At 39.5% G+C, this 15617-nt stretch overlaps 1 protein-coding gene across 1 annotated transcript in view; it reads left to right on the forward strand.

Moving 5' to 3' along the window:
* The first annotated feature begins 371 nt into the window (after window positions 1-371).
* The window catches only part of LHFPL6 (LHFPL tetraspan subfamily member 6), a 106367-nt gene continuing 91121 nt past the window's right edge, over window positions 372-15617 (forward strand). The window contains exons 1-2 of the mRNA XM_072403856.1: window positions 372-664; window positions 794-1342. Of these exons, the coding sequence (XP_072259957.1) occupies window positions 958-1342 (385 nt within the window). The 5' untranslated portion in view covers window positions 372-664; window positions 794-957. The remainder of the gene's footprint in view (window positions 665-793; window positions 1343-15617) is intronic.

Genomic DNA, 15617 nt, shown 5'->3' on the forward strand with positions numbered 1-15617 from the left:
ACACAGGAGGAGGGGAGGATCCTGCCCCGAAGAGCTTACAATTTAGAGGGGTAACTTCACCAACTCTCCACATCTCATGAGATTTGGACTGCTCAGTTTTCTCTAGCAGAACGGTGGCATCGCCATTGCCTAGGCACCATGGATGGAGCAGGGAAAGGTAAGTGGATTTAGTCCCGCCCACCCCACCCCACCCCTAGCAGCAATCTACAATCAGGATGGGGCCATTACTAAGTTTTATTATTAGTTCAAACTCCTCTTCAAGTAACGCTTCTGATAAAGTTATTGTTTGCAGCAAGTCCAGCGATTTCATTGTCCCGTCTCATTCCAGGTTTTTAAATGTCCCGTAAGGAGCTTTCCCCGGCATTGTCTGCTCCTTGCCTTTGATTATTTTGGTCGTCCGGATGAACCCTCTCTTACAAAGCCGACCTTCTTGACGATCTGTGTTCTAAAGCATTCTTTCTGGTCTGCTTGTATGGGCATTGTGTCCACACTGAATATCCCAAGATTGCCATTCATTTGTGTCACTAAATTAAATTTCCTTATTGAACGGGCGGGTCGGTTTTTCCTTTTCAAATAGAGAGCTGGGGAAATTAATTTGGAAGCCCATGAGGAAGACAGAACCAGACACTGGAAAATTTCCTTTTTATTTGATTTGCAATATTGTGTAAGTGGTGCATTCTGCCATGTAGCAGAACAAAAATGATTTGGTATGAGGTTTCAGAGTTTAATTATAGATTAATGTAGTTTTATTTACATTCCTACCTGTAATTCTGTTTGTTTTCCCTTTTCTCAGGGATTCCTCTTTGATACGAGTACGGAGCACAATCTTCGGGATATTAAGCCGTGTAGGATTAAGCTGTATTTGGAGATTGCACAATACTCAATTTCCTTTGGATAATCTTGTTTGTTTTAACTCTGGTTAACCTTTGATGAAGTTTACCTTGTTGGCAGAGCACCATGGCATCCAGTTTGACATGCACCGGAGTGATCTGGGCACTCCTGTCTTTTCTCTGTGCCGGGGCTTCTTGTGTTGGGTTTTTCATGCCTTATTGGCTTTTGGGATCACAGTTGGATAAGCCGGTGTCGTTTGGTACTTTCCGGAGATGTTCTTACCCTGTGCGAGACGAAAGCCGCCAGACCACGGTGATGGTGGAACAGTGCGGCCGCTATGCTTCTTTCCAAGCCATACCAAGCCCTGAGTGGAGGATCTGCACTGTGGTTACTGGACTTGGATGTGGTCTTCTTCTACTGGTGGCATTGACCGCCATCATGGGATGTTGTGTCTCGGAGCTTATTTCCAGGACTGTTGGGAGAGTGGCTGGTGGAATACAGTTTCTTGGAGGTAAGTTAGATGGTTCTTTAATATTTCCCTTGTTATGTGTATGAAATGCTTCTTGTAATGCTGCTTAAACATTTTGAGAAACTTTCTGATGAAAACTTGTGCTGACAACACTGCAACACTTGAAGTAATACAAACGCCCTGTCCTATTCTAATCCCTGCTGGGCAGTGGCTGAAGTTTGATTCCTAATTGAATTCCAATAGTTAAAGTTTACTGCATTTACTGATTTATAATCAATGATGTACTCATTTGTGTATTTTATATCTGCCTGGAATCAAACCTCCGTTCTTCCACTTCCATAGAATCGATATACGAGTTATAGTTGGGCCACCTTTAGCTTTGAATATGGCACACATTCGCTGTAGTATTGTTTTAATAAGATTATGCTATATACAGAATTTGTTTTCATTCCCAGTTGCTTATTTTTCACCAAAATCTTATATTGATGATGGAAGAGTTGGACCACTGCTTAGGTCTTCTCCAACACATCCCAAAGATTCTCAGTGTGGATAAGATCTGCGGTGGCCAATCCATATGTGAAAATGTACTGAAAATGAACTATTCTTTCAAAGCTGATGAATAATTTTTAGTTTGGAATATGCCAGTGCCATCAGAGAAGACAAAATCCATTGGCCTGGTCATTTTGTATATTCGGGTATTTAGCTCACCTTATTATTTGGGCTCATAATAAAGCTGAAGTTAGACCTGACCAACCAAATCCACCCCAGATCATAGTACTACCCACAGATTTGGGGATTTCTTTGGACCCGTTTTGTATATTTTCAACTCAAATGATAGTAAGTGAACCAAAGCTTTGTGTCTTACACACACACGTATGTTTGCAATAACATTGTTCATTTTATTCTATGTTCCTTCTATCATGACCCTCAAATATATTTCTTTATAAAGCCAGCATATAATGAGCCAAGACAGAACACTGACTCTTGTACTCTCTGTAGGACATTGGCTCACATTTCCAGTCCATATAATCGTCTTTTGTCTAGAATGTGTGCCCTGAGCTTGGTTGTGACACAAAGAACCCAAACTGCTGTTATTGGATGGAATTTGGCTTTGGGTGGTATTGCATGGAATCAGTATATGGGTACTGGATGGAATTCTTTAGACCCAGGAGAATGCATTTTTGTGGATTGGGCAGAGAGAGAACTGTTCTAGATTCCAGGTATCTGGTGCAAATAAAAATGACCCCTGCTACATTTGCAACCCTTTTATTATATTCTTATCACATTGATAGTATCAATTGACTTCTGTACTGGTTTGTCTTTCCTTAACATTGAGTTAGGCTAGGTACATGTGCAACAGTTCTCGCCCGATAATTGGCTCAGGTCAATGAGAATCTTGCGTGTGTACAGCGCTCGACGTTCATGGTCTGGACGACCGTTCTGGCCGATCAACGGACGATGGACAATGAATGATCGTAATGCAAGTGAAGGGGGAGAGAGCGCAGCGTGGTGCCGCTCTGTCGTTCTCCCCCTCTGCTCTCCATAGGACAGAATGGCCCTGTATGTACACCACTTGTTCATGCATCATGAAGTCGTTGGAAAGGATCGTGATAATCCTTTCCAATGACAATTATTGCATGTGTGTACATAGCCTTACAGTTAAGTTCTGAGTTTTGTCTACTAGAAGACCAGGGGCGGACATAAGGAGGTGCAAAGTGTGCCACTGCACAAGGGCCCTGGACCGTCCTCAACAAACAAGGCCCCAGGTCAGTTCAGCAGGAGGGCCCCAAATAAGATATGCTCATATTGGCTATGTCTGCCACTGCAGACATCTGAACCTTGTATAGACCAACATTTTATATAGAATTTTATACAAGTGTGAGAAGACTGTTTAATGTGTTTTTTTGGCCAATTTTCTGGAATGGAAAGATCTGCAACTGTACCCATTAAAATCTCACACCTTATAGTCCTGTACCCTGCGTATTATAACTTATGGCTAATAGGAAGTCCCCTAAAATATCATTTTTATTGGTGAAAATGCTGCTTCTTGCACTAACACTCCATTGCTTTGTGCTGACATACCTGAGTAACAGCCTTACCCCTCGGCACAGACTTTTATTGTGGAGCGACGGCATGTCAGACCGGATCTTTTACCAAATGGGGTAACTTGGGTTTCTATTGGGCTGCACAACCATATTTAAACGCCTTGCTCAATTGTTATAAAAGAAAGTGGAGGACAGGGGGTGAAACCATTGTATAAACAGCGAAGGACATTTCTTAGGGAATCCTGTACAAAGACAACGTACAAAATAAACTGCTAACTGTTCCCATAGTTGGCATGGTTACAAGGAAGCAACATTTGAGGGTTTTTTACATTGTAGCAGAGTGCAGAGTGAACAAAAAGTCACCAATACTGAATCATATTGCATATGACTTATGACTTATGTGTTCTGTATCAATTCTGGAGAAATAGTTTTCTTTAACATTTTATCTGTTATAGTTCCCATCTTATGGGCTGGGACAGCACAGACAGTTTCATTTCAGGCATTTTAATAAATGAGATGAATATGTTCCTATTGTGGTATATGTTTATATATAACGCATGCATAGGTACGTTACAACACATGTTAAAAGAAACGTATTACAACAGTGAATTGTCATTTCCTAATACAAACTGGAGTGAGGTGTTTATAAAAGAATGTTCTTCATTACAAATCACTAAGTGGGATTTTATTATAAATGGCACCACGGAATGTGGTTAACCACTGGTATGTTCCATTGAAATAGCTCATTTTAACAAAATGATCTTTGCATTCTTTTTATGACCGCCAGGCAGAAATCAGAGCTTTACTAAAGAATTTGTATCTAATACAATCAATGTCAGTGTGTTTATTCTTGGTGCCCTCTTTCTTAGAAGGAAAAGTCATTTTTTGCTAAATGTTTTTTTTTTTAATTCATACTATACTATGTTTTTCTATTCTGGCAATCCCTTTCATGTTTCTTCTTGGATTTGTATTATGCTAAGGAAAAAGAGAAATCAAACTTGATTAATGTAATTTTAGGAGGGAGCATAGATGTGGAAGCATTGGCAGTCTCAGGTAACACACTATGACCACATCCTGACACATGTCCCCAGTCTCTAATAACAGCTATAGACATTTTCATCACCAACTCCAGTCTCATAGCTTACTGGAATAACACATTCACTGAAAAGTGTGGCCCCTTGGTAAGGTTAGGGGTCGCACTTGATGCCACCTATAGGAAGTAAGTTGATAACACTGGTGTAGAATACATTGTCACCGTATATTTATATATATATATTTGCATACTTGAGTGGAATATAATATAGAATTTGCCATAAACTAATGGTAAAAAAGTTTTCCAACAATTGTCCTACGTTTGACTTCTTGTGCTTGCCTATCTTTACTATATTAGTCTCTTATTCATATAACTTGTTAAATGTTTGTTTTGCTGGCAGATTCCTTAATAGAGTGGAAGTTCTGGTTGGATCGGTCAACAGGCCAAACGGCTTGGGGCTTGGTTGGGCATGTTAAAAACTGGAGTTCAGTGACAAGAGAATCTTTATTTGCAGAATCTATCATATGGAGTTTAGTGTTAAAAACACTTCAATAACCAGGATATTGTTTCCTCTGAAGTTGTGTTTTTTGCATGTTGACTGAAGCAAAGGATATCTTTTTACACTCTTGTCAAAATATAACCTTGAAATGCATACGGGAAGCAAAGTCTTCATAAACCTGTCATGTATTCCTGATACCTCCATAGCATTCAGTCTCGTAAAACATCTAAAAACCAACATATAAAAATAATAATGATAATGTCATTTATAGTTATTGTCTGTAATTCTCAGCTGAATATCCCATGGTTGTGCCCACACTAGAAGAAATAGCAGCTACATTGTGAACACTTGGCTTAGCTGTGATAAGAGTCTGTGGACTTAAAGCTTTCAGGAGAGAAGAGGTCAAGTATTAGGATATGATAACAAAAGAATCTTAAAAACAACATGCAGAAAAGTGCCCTTGGGCAGAGAAAGACATTAATACAAGGATTTCAGCAGGGTATTACATGATCTTTGTGCTTCCACCAGCCTATTGCACTACTTTTGGTTCCTTTTTTTCTAGGGATTTGAGTGAAGGCTAATTTTATCATATATATATATATATATATATATATATATATATATATGGCTTGTGTGAATTCAACAACACAAACTACAACACCCCAATTTTATGGATCTAGTTATATCTGGTAAATCCCCAATGCTTCTAATATTTGTCATGGAAGGGTTTACATTTTACAGGTGGACAATGTTGTTTGCATAATGCAAGGCCGGGTTTGTCTTATCTGTTGGGTAAGCAATTGTTTTAGACCTTGGTGCCATTAAAATGAAATCATCCTTCCCTCTCCTATCACATTATATTTATATTTGCACCATCTGGTCCATGACTATACCACTTCAGAAGAGAGGATAGCTAGTCCGAAGAAGCTTGTGGCCAGATACAGACATATTTATGGACACCTGGGGTCGGGCATTTCTACTGGTATCAGACAGTTGTAGTATATGGCAGTACACATATTATGCACGTACAATGCAGAGCCGTAGATTCCTCTTCTGCATTTCAATGTACCCCAATGAACTGTGATGGCAGGGAGCCATTGCTTAGGCTTAGTGCAAATAAGTGGTTCTGACAGTTTTGTGCATAGCCAATGCTTCTAGTTGGTAATCATTTGATCCAAGCCCAACAATACAGTAAACACTTATATAATATTCTGTCCTTTAGATGCTGGGGTGGGGATGGGGTGAACCACAGGATAGACCATGGGTGGGCAAACTTTTTGGCCCAGGGGCCACAATAAGTTTGAAAATTTGCAGGGTGGCCGGGCCAGGGTCAGATGGGTGGAGCGCCGAGACGGGTTTCACTAAACGTGACGACATGATGACATAACCCCGTCCACTCACCCATCACAGATCTGAACCTGCAATGGGGGAGTGGGTGGGTTGTTCCGTCCACTTCCCCGAGCCGGGGGTTTTTACAGGGAACATGGTCCACGGCTCTGGTTGGTGCGGCCCCTCAGCAGGGTCCTTCTCCTGACTCCACTCTGGGAGGCACTGGCCAGAACCGTGCACCGCGGATCCACTTTAGCTGAACCACTGAAGTGGGGAGAGAGTTCAACGGGCCGGATAAAAAAGCCTAACGGGCGGTAGTTTGCCCATGCCTGGGACAGGCGGTAGCTCCCTGATTGGTTTTTCCATTGATATTCACTAATATATCCAATCCTCTCCTGTGTCACTGTTTGTATCTGTCTGTCACTTGCAACCCCTATTTAATGTACAGCGCTGTGTAATATATTGGCGCAATATAACTCCTGTTTTACAATTATAATAATCTGTCCACATTAGAACAAAAACAAAAATAATTAGTTGCTTATAGACTGGTTGTTGCATTCTGGATAAATTTCAGTTCTGCTTCTTTCACATCAAACACACAAACCAGCCTGTATGTGCTAGGCGTAGGGTCGCAGGTGCCAAAGACCAAGATGCCTCCACCACATTGAAACACAGTGATAGCCCTCGGCATTCCAGGTATGGTACAGGAAGGATAGGACCTTGCAATGTAAAAATAAAAATAGGTTGGGCTGGATATTTTAGGATTTTTCTGATATTTAAACCATAGGAACATGTTTCAGTTATTACTTTTAATGTTTGCAGTGCTGAGACAGCTCCTTGTTACAACATGGTGATTTCAGAAGTAGTTGGGGGACTTCCAATCAATGTGTATAAGGCAGTATGTGGATGCTGATCATGTATTGTACAGGATTTCCAGTTACCATATTCCTTTTTGCAGCTTGTTTTCCATTTTCTGTTACATTAATGGCTTTATGATCAGTGTAACACAGCAGGCAGATTTTACATTCCAGTTCTCACACTCGGCTCTGTAATTGAGAACAAATGGGCAGGATGCTGGTTGTGGTTCAGACTTTATAATTGACAGAGCAAAATAATTGATAATCTGGAGATTACAGAACATTGATACATGTTACATATGTGAACACACTATGGACCGCCAACAAGACAATGATAAATGGACGCTATTCATATTGTATGCTTCAAAAATTGCCTGAAAAACATTCATTATTCATGAGCGTTATCTAGAAAAGCATTCTTTTGCACTGCGGTTTCATGATAAATCTGTAGTTGTGACATGTTTCTATAGGCTGAAATTTATGAAGCACTTCAACTGCAATTAGTGTAAAGCAGTCATCTGAAAGTAATAAATTAAAGGAAGCAAAAACCTTATGGGGAAAAAATGAACTGAACCATTACCATTTCCCAGAGTGAATTCAATTGATTTGGTATCATACATCCTCCAGTGAAGAATAGTTATTATGCATAGGATTTACTGGGATGGAATATGATCCACACCATCCTTCCTTCACCTTTTTAACATGGGGAACCCTTGGAATAACTTTCAGGTCTTAGGGGAACCCCTGGCATAATTACTACATCATCAAGTCACAGTATATCAGTGTGGTGATCATTGGGAAGAATGTCTCTTACATTAATGTCACCCTTACAGATAGCCAAAAACATCATTGGTGTCCCCTAAACTGACCTAAAAGGTACAAACTGCTCATTGCCCATGGAACCCCTAGCCGCCTCTGGGGAAAACCTTTGTTGAGAAACACTGATCTATGCTGTATAAAAGAGTGGTGGATGTCATTAATGATTTAAACCACCATGTTAAAGGACAACTCCCAATGTAGACTTTTCCATTGATGGATCTCGGGATCCCCAACTGTGATAGGTTCAGCTTGCCTTCAGCCAACCCTACAATCACCATTGAACCAGGGAATTCTCCATAAGGTCATTTGTGTTCGTTCACATGGACAAAGATAGGAAAATACATTGTCACCATGATTTAAATGTCTTCTAGCCATCATTGAAGAGGGGCCATTATTTCTAATGGCCACTAGTTTGGCGCTTTTTTCCATTGAATCTCAAAAAATTGGATTTAATAGTTGTTACCCCTCAGGTCTCACCTGAAAATGAACTCATTAGAAGGCGTTAATTGGAGTACTCCAGACATTCTTTTTTCCCGTTCTGCATAGTCTGTCCCTGGAGCTCTGTATATGCATATTAATATTATTATTAGGATTTCTATAGCGCCAACATATCACGCAGCGCTGTACATTAAATACTATGGGTGCATTTATGTTACACTTCTGGTGATTTGTTTGGGAGTTGCAGACACCTACTGGACATTTTAGTTGAGATCAAATAGTATACAACACAATGCAGATTTTACATTTGTACCAACAGTTTGTTCTCAATGTAAAGTGCAATTATTGATTTTGCAAAGCAAACAAAGAGCTCATAAAGTGATGCTGGTTTTAGACTTAATTCGCTAAATACAAACCCTATAGATGGGGCGCATAGCTGAAATAGATATATGGTATTCGTGACAAAGTAACTTCCTGAATTACAAAATGTCTCTGCCTTATTTAATTATTAAAGAGTAGAAAAGGCTCATTATGTGCTGAGCATGCCAAGCTAAACACAACAAGTACAAAGCACTGGTCCCTTTGAACTTAGGATAAGTGGTGCCAGCATTGTTCCATTAACTTCTTAATAAGGACTGATTGTGCATAGCCTATTGCTTCTGCTGAATGCTTTGCCCCCAGTCATCCATGGAAATTCTTTAACGTAGATAGTTCTAGTTGACATGTCACTGCATTGGAAATACTTGGAACTTGCCATCGGTGAGATGCTCAGAATTTTTATGAGTTTAACTAAGCTGTTTGTATCCAGTAACCTGGCATGAGGTCATAACAATCCCAGTTGTTTTCAGTATAGAAACTTAACACTTGTATGGGGCCCAGCGATATCAAATATTATTTTGGAAGTTTGGGAAGTTTTCTAACAAGTGCTCATTATTGTGCCTAGTTCTACTGGGACATACTGGAAAACCTTCATAGATTGCTGGGGACAATGGACTAACACGGCAATCCACTCACTTTTAGAGATTTCTTCTATCTTCTCTGGAACAGGAAGTGATGGGAAATCTCCCAATGGTACAAAGACAGCACAAATTAAACCAGAAGTTTATGCTTTTCTTATGTTATCCAAAACTGGAAAAACCTTTGGCTCTACAGACTTTTTTAAGGTTAAAGATACTTGCTGAAACAATAATTCCCTTTTCTTTGTTGGTTATAATATATAATAATCTTCTTTAACTGCTCGGATTTGTGTCAAAATCTTTTAATTGCTTACATTAGCAATATGTGGAAGCCACGCTGCTTCATCAAGGCCATAGGGCAAAACAGAGAGAGTCAGCCCAAACTTATCCATTTGGGGAATCATAACCAGTGAGACAAGTTTTCTAACTTCTTGAGTTCTTTGGAAGCTCTGTTTTACTCTCTGTTTTTAATTATTCTTTGAAGTATTTATATAGAGACACCATATTATACAATGTCATAGCTATGCTACTATCATTCAAAGAAACTCACAGTCTTATTGGGAGAACATGCAGACTTCATTTGGATAGTGTCCATGAAACTGGGAGGGGATGCTGACTCGAGGTGATTCAAACATGGCACCATACGATAAAAGTGGTAACGTAATGTAAATGCACGTCTTGTATATATGTATGTGTATATATATATATATATATATATAATATATATATATATATATATATATATATATATCATTATAAGAATGACTCATTTCCAGTTTTTTCTTTGGATAGTCCCACCTTGCATTGTGAATCACTGTTTCAAATGTGACCCCCTTTCATTCTTATGTGCATAAGTATTTTCAAAGTGATCAACTCTTCTTTAAATTGTAATACTAAAATGTACTGAACACTCAGGGCCAGAATTATAACTTTTGTTTCCCTAGGCCAGCTGACTTGGAGAGAAAGGGAGAGTGGAGCGAGACATAGGGAAGAAGAGGGGAGAGAGAAGAGAGAGAAATGGGGAAGGGCGAGAGAATAAGAGGTGACGGGAGAGGGAGGATGGACATGCCTTTGAACACTACCCTCCAATAAAGAACATGTGTAAAGGCATTTCCTCAATTTACAGATATACCCCAAACCTCTCTCCTTCCCTTTAGATAATTTTCCCTCATTAATTATTTTTATGTAGCAAGAAGCTGTTTTTATTACATCATCACCAGTCCTAAAACATATTGGAAGCTTTGTTCCTATTCAGATAAGCCCACCCCTATGAACTGTGTCCCCAAAGAGCCCATCCTTTTCCGTGTAATCAGGCCCCTAGGTGTCAAGGCAATTGCCTTATTTTGCTGAGAAAGAATAATTGGCTTCCCACTAAATTGACCCTAGACTGTGGTAATGACATATGACTATGGTAGGGACATTGGATTGTGAGCCTCTTTGAAGGACATTTAGTGACATGACTATGGACTTTGTAAAAAGCTCTGTAATTTGTCAGCGCTAAACAAATAATGGATAATAATAATAAAATTCATGTGAACTGTTTAAGAGGGGCAAGGAAAAGGTTCCATAGGTCAATAGGAATGACTGACAATCTTGGTTGGGATTCAGTGTAGTAAATGCACCGTGTTTTATCTCTAACAGGTGGTTAGGAGCACACTAGATGTTTGGACCATCAACTGGTATTTGATATTTTCCCGTACTTACAGGAAACCTCTGTTAATGCATAATGGAAGCTGCAACATAATCCTCTCCTACTGGAAATACTAGCTCTATTTACCGTGAGCATTGTGGCCCCGACTGGATACTCATTCCGGTTCATTGTCTTAAACCTAATAAAGCCAGAGACAGCCAGATGATCAGCATTTCAAGAATTGGTCACCAGTATAATCTTTACATACATTTAATGGTTAACTCTAAATAGAAAGAGCTCTAAATAGGTCCTCAGAGCATTCTTACTAACATGAAAAGATCTCAGTGTTCATGTTGTGTAATAAGAAAACCCCCTGCTCAAGGTGTCTGCATATCTAGAGCATCATCTGAGGCTGGAAGGTTTGATTTACGAGATCAAAAGATATGGAAAGTACTTGTCGAGTAATGCGATTAATCTTAAAGGATTTTACACCATAACGACAGCTCAGACCCACTAATCATCCAAACAGTTGCAGGAAATCATAACTAATATATTAATGCCATCTGTTTTGTGTAGGCAGTAATATAGCGTGGTGCTATCTCTGAAAGACACTTCCATTAAGCTCAATCTTCCTACACAAAGTATGCACAGGACTAAAACTTTCTTTACTTTCTTATTCTAGCTTTGATGGGTTCATAGATTTCAGCCAATAAAATCAAAGGTTACTAGAGTAGGGACAGGTTGTCTTGGACAAATATCTTTAAAACTGCAGGCTGCATTTATTTCTTTTATGCTCCATCATTGTAATCAATATAGCTGTACGGCCCTGGTCCATTACCAGTGCTCACCAGGGATCAATCCCCCAATCTATAACTCCTCACACTATAGTAAGCCCCCGCTTAGCCTCGGGAGGACAGCTGTGCTTTCCCAGCACATGGTTGCCCCAGGACTTCAGCAAAAGATGGCATCTGGGGAGAACTGTCAGAAGACCAGGAACCCATAAAGCAGGACAGGGGATACAATGGAATTTAGACAGGGTCAGATGCAAAGTGTTCCACATATAGAACAGGGAGATCCAGCAGAGACAAGTCCAGAAACAAAGCCAAGGGTCACACATAGGTATCGGCCCACCAAACAAGGTATCGAAGGATAAAGACCAGCAGAGCCGGGGTCACAAGCAAAGGTCGGTCCAGACAAGAAACAATCCAAGTCCAAAAAAACAGGCAGAGTCAGCAATAGGTAATGAAACAGGAAATCGCACCAACAGCAGATTAAACTAGCTGAACGCTACACAACGGGCAAATGGTGTCTGGTACCTGGGAAGATTTAAAGGACCAGTAGCCAAGGGCAGAGTAAGATCATAGCTAGGAACTAATTCATTGATTGGCTGCAGCACATACTCCAAAATCCCCTTCAGCTTTATCCAGTCTTAAAGCAGGGGATGCCAAGAGAAACATTCACAGCTAATGGGAAACCGGGGATGCTGCAGACTACAACAAGGTGTGGGAGGAAATCCCGTCAAAGTGGGAAAATTCTCATAATTGACAATTGTCATGAGAAGTTTTGTACCCATTGAAGATTTCCCCCTCACCTTTTACCTTTATGACAACTTCAAAACTTTTTTAAAGTTTAGCTCTTCCCTTTTCAATCTAAAGTTAGAAAAATAAGGTCTCTCCTATAAATGAATGTGAATAGTATGGAATACCTGTAGGCTTTATTTTTTTTCTTGCTCTGGACGTTTTTCTTATTCATACGTTTTTTATATTTGATGCGTGTCAAGCTTAACAGAAGGTGGCAAACCAAGCTTTCTGACGATTTAATAGGTGCTAGAATAGGAAGTGAGTGGAGAGACAGACAACCATGCGTGAAGACGGTTTAGAAACTCCATCAGTATTTTATCGCTGTCTTTGTAAGGCCTGTACAAGTCTTTTGTTTCATACAACTGTCCGAAGTTTATATTACTCTGGAAAGATTCCTTCCCACTTCCTGTTGTATGTACAGGACATGGAGGAAATCTCTCCAATGGGACACAGATATCATTCTTTGCTCTAACCTAAAAGTAAAGGATAATGAGCTTTAACCTTGTGCACAAAATACAATAAAAAAGTGCATGAAGAATAAGTAAAACTTGTTTAAATGTTTGAGAAGCAGAACATGGTGGTGAAAATTCTGCAAATCATCATTAAGCCATTGAGTGCAACAATGTAGCGGAAAACTCATCCATTGAATCATTTCTGAACATAGTATTAGTCTATCCATTGTTCACAGACTTAACTAAACTTAAAAGATATTCCCTAATGTTATCTGCACCCGTAAATGACAGGTAAGTATGCTAATGGCATTTTACTGAGTTAATATTGTCATATGGGAGCCATTAAAAATTGCCAAAGGAACAATTGTATTGTGATCCAGGCTGTCCAGCTCCCTGTTGTGAAGGACATTTTGTCTCTGTAAACAATTTGGTGCTCATCAATCTCAATTTTAAAGAATGACATGTTCCTAGTCTTGGATCATGCATTTTCCTTTGCCCTGAAGCAGAGTGTTCTGAAAGTAAAAAGATTACATTTGAGTTGAGTGTACTCTTAATAAACCACAAAGCAGTATGAAAGCCATCCATCTGCTGTAAGCGGCAGCCAGGCACCCTCCTTGTGATCTCCTTGCATTCTTTCCATATGTGGATTCTTAGACAGGCCTGTATTTTAAGATAATGCCTCTCAGCGAGAAAAAAATGCCTAAATGTAATAAAGAAGAATGTAAGAAGGAGATATAAACATCTACGTAATGTAGCTGCATAACATGACCATGATGTATTTATAGTGGAAACAAAATACTTTGTATGATATTAGCACACTACGTGTCCTCGTCTTGATGTCCAAAAGTTAGAAAGGTGAAATAAAAAAAATAAATGAAAATGTGTGGTTTATTTATTTTATTTGTAATCTTTTTTGCATATAATGAAAACGTTTCTAAAATCTTCCTCCTGTGTTGCAATAGAAGGTTTCTCTGTGTAAACTGTGGATTGTGAGTTTTAGGGCCCGATACATCTTAGCGTGATAATGTTGAGGTAAGGCACTTTTTTACGGCACAGTGTGATTCTTATGCTCAGAGCTAAGGGTTTATATTCGACTATTCCTCACAATGAAGTTTTGGAACAGATTTAAGCTAGGTGGTGGGCTTAGGGTTAGTGCAACAACCTTCAACTATGGTTCCTCCAAATTTTGGTATGGGCTCCTTGAACTTTGGTTAATTGACCTCCCAACTGATGGTATCTGCATAGATCTGGTTCCACTGCTAATTATCAGAGCCAGTAGGATGAGACAATTGACCTTTCTAGGTGTCTGTTAGGGGCCATTCTTCTCGGGGACCCCTGGGGAATTAATTCAAGAAGGGGTTACCTTAAACCTGAATATTCTTCCAAGGGTTCCTCAGGGGTAAAATTATTGGGATATTCTGGGTTAGTTTGTGAGAGGTGAATTGTTGGAGTTTTTGTAGTTGGAACAGGCAATAGATGGGGAGCTTGGATGCATCGGCCCTGATTTATTAAAGCTCTCCAAGGCTGGAGAGGATACACTTTCTTCAGTAGAGCTGGGTGATCCAGCAAACCTGGACCGGATCTGGCCCAGCATTCAAAACATTTGGTAGCAAATAGCAAATGATTTTGAAGACATCCATTCCGGGTTTGCTGGATCGCCCAGCTTCACTGATGAAATCCTTTCCAGTCTTGAAGAGCCTTAATAATTTGGGCCCATTATATCATCACAATACAAATGACCTAAGGAGCACACAATTTAAATCCATTCTTCCTACTGTTAGTATTTTGCAACCTGCACCTCTCTAGTCTCTCAAGAACACCAAGATCCAACATGCTGTGAGATGTAGTTTCCCAGAAAACCAAAGCTTTATAAACCCACTTTTCCTTTCTTCCTTCCCTCTTAGGAATATAAAAACACTACATGATTATAATCTGAGAGTTGTGGTTTGCATTGCATTACTTTGTTGTACTGGGAAGCCACGTGCCAGGTTGGCACAGCAGACATAAGGATGCCACAAAATGTGCTGTTACCACTTTGGGGGGATTATTTTTACTCACCCAGTGTTGGAGGATAAATGTAGCGGAAGCATAATAGCAGGCACATACCTTTATTGCAACCAAGAAAGCCACTAAAACTGAGTGAAATATATTTAGATTGTTCTGGGGTTTAGTGAACCACAAAAAATAACTTAGTGCAGACAAGACACTGGCACCGTAAATAACATTTCTGTTTCTCATTGTTAGGAGCTTTGGTTTAGCCCTGACCAGAGGGCATGTGGCATACTTGGCATTTATTTATTAAAAATGCCTGGCCTATACATCAAAAGTATTTCAGGAATAGTAATAATTATTTAGGAATTTAGGACCCCAACATACTAGTAGTTATTGGGTAGTTAGGGAAGAACGCACCTTAAGAATGCCGCTTATATTGGCGGTCAGTGAGAATGATGATCATTACATTGGAGGTCAGTTGGAAGAATAATATTCCTTATGTTGGTTGTCAGGGAAAAGATTTATTATAGGCAGAAAATTATATTGGGTTTTAGTTTTATTTTTTGGTCTAAACTGCAAAATAAATTTTTTTTTTAATTGTATATTTTAGGTTTTGAGCAAAATAAACAAATATTCCCTTTAGAAAATCTTTAGTGTTCTAGCTCCATGTTTGCACACAGAATGCTG

This window comes from Pyxicephalus adspersus, chromosome 1, assembly GCF_032062135.1.
Source record: "Pyxicephalus adspersus chromosome 1, UCB_Pads_2.0, whole genome shotgun sequence".
Classification (NCBI taxonomy): Eukaryota; Metazoa; Chordata; class Amphibia; order Anura; family Pyxicephalidae; genus Pyxicephalus; species Pyxicephalus adspersus.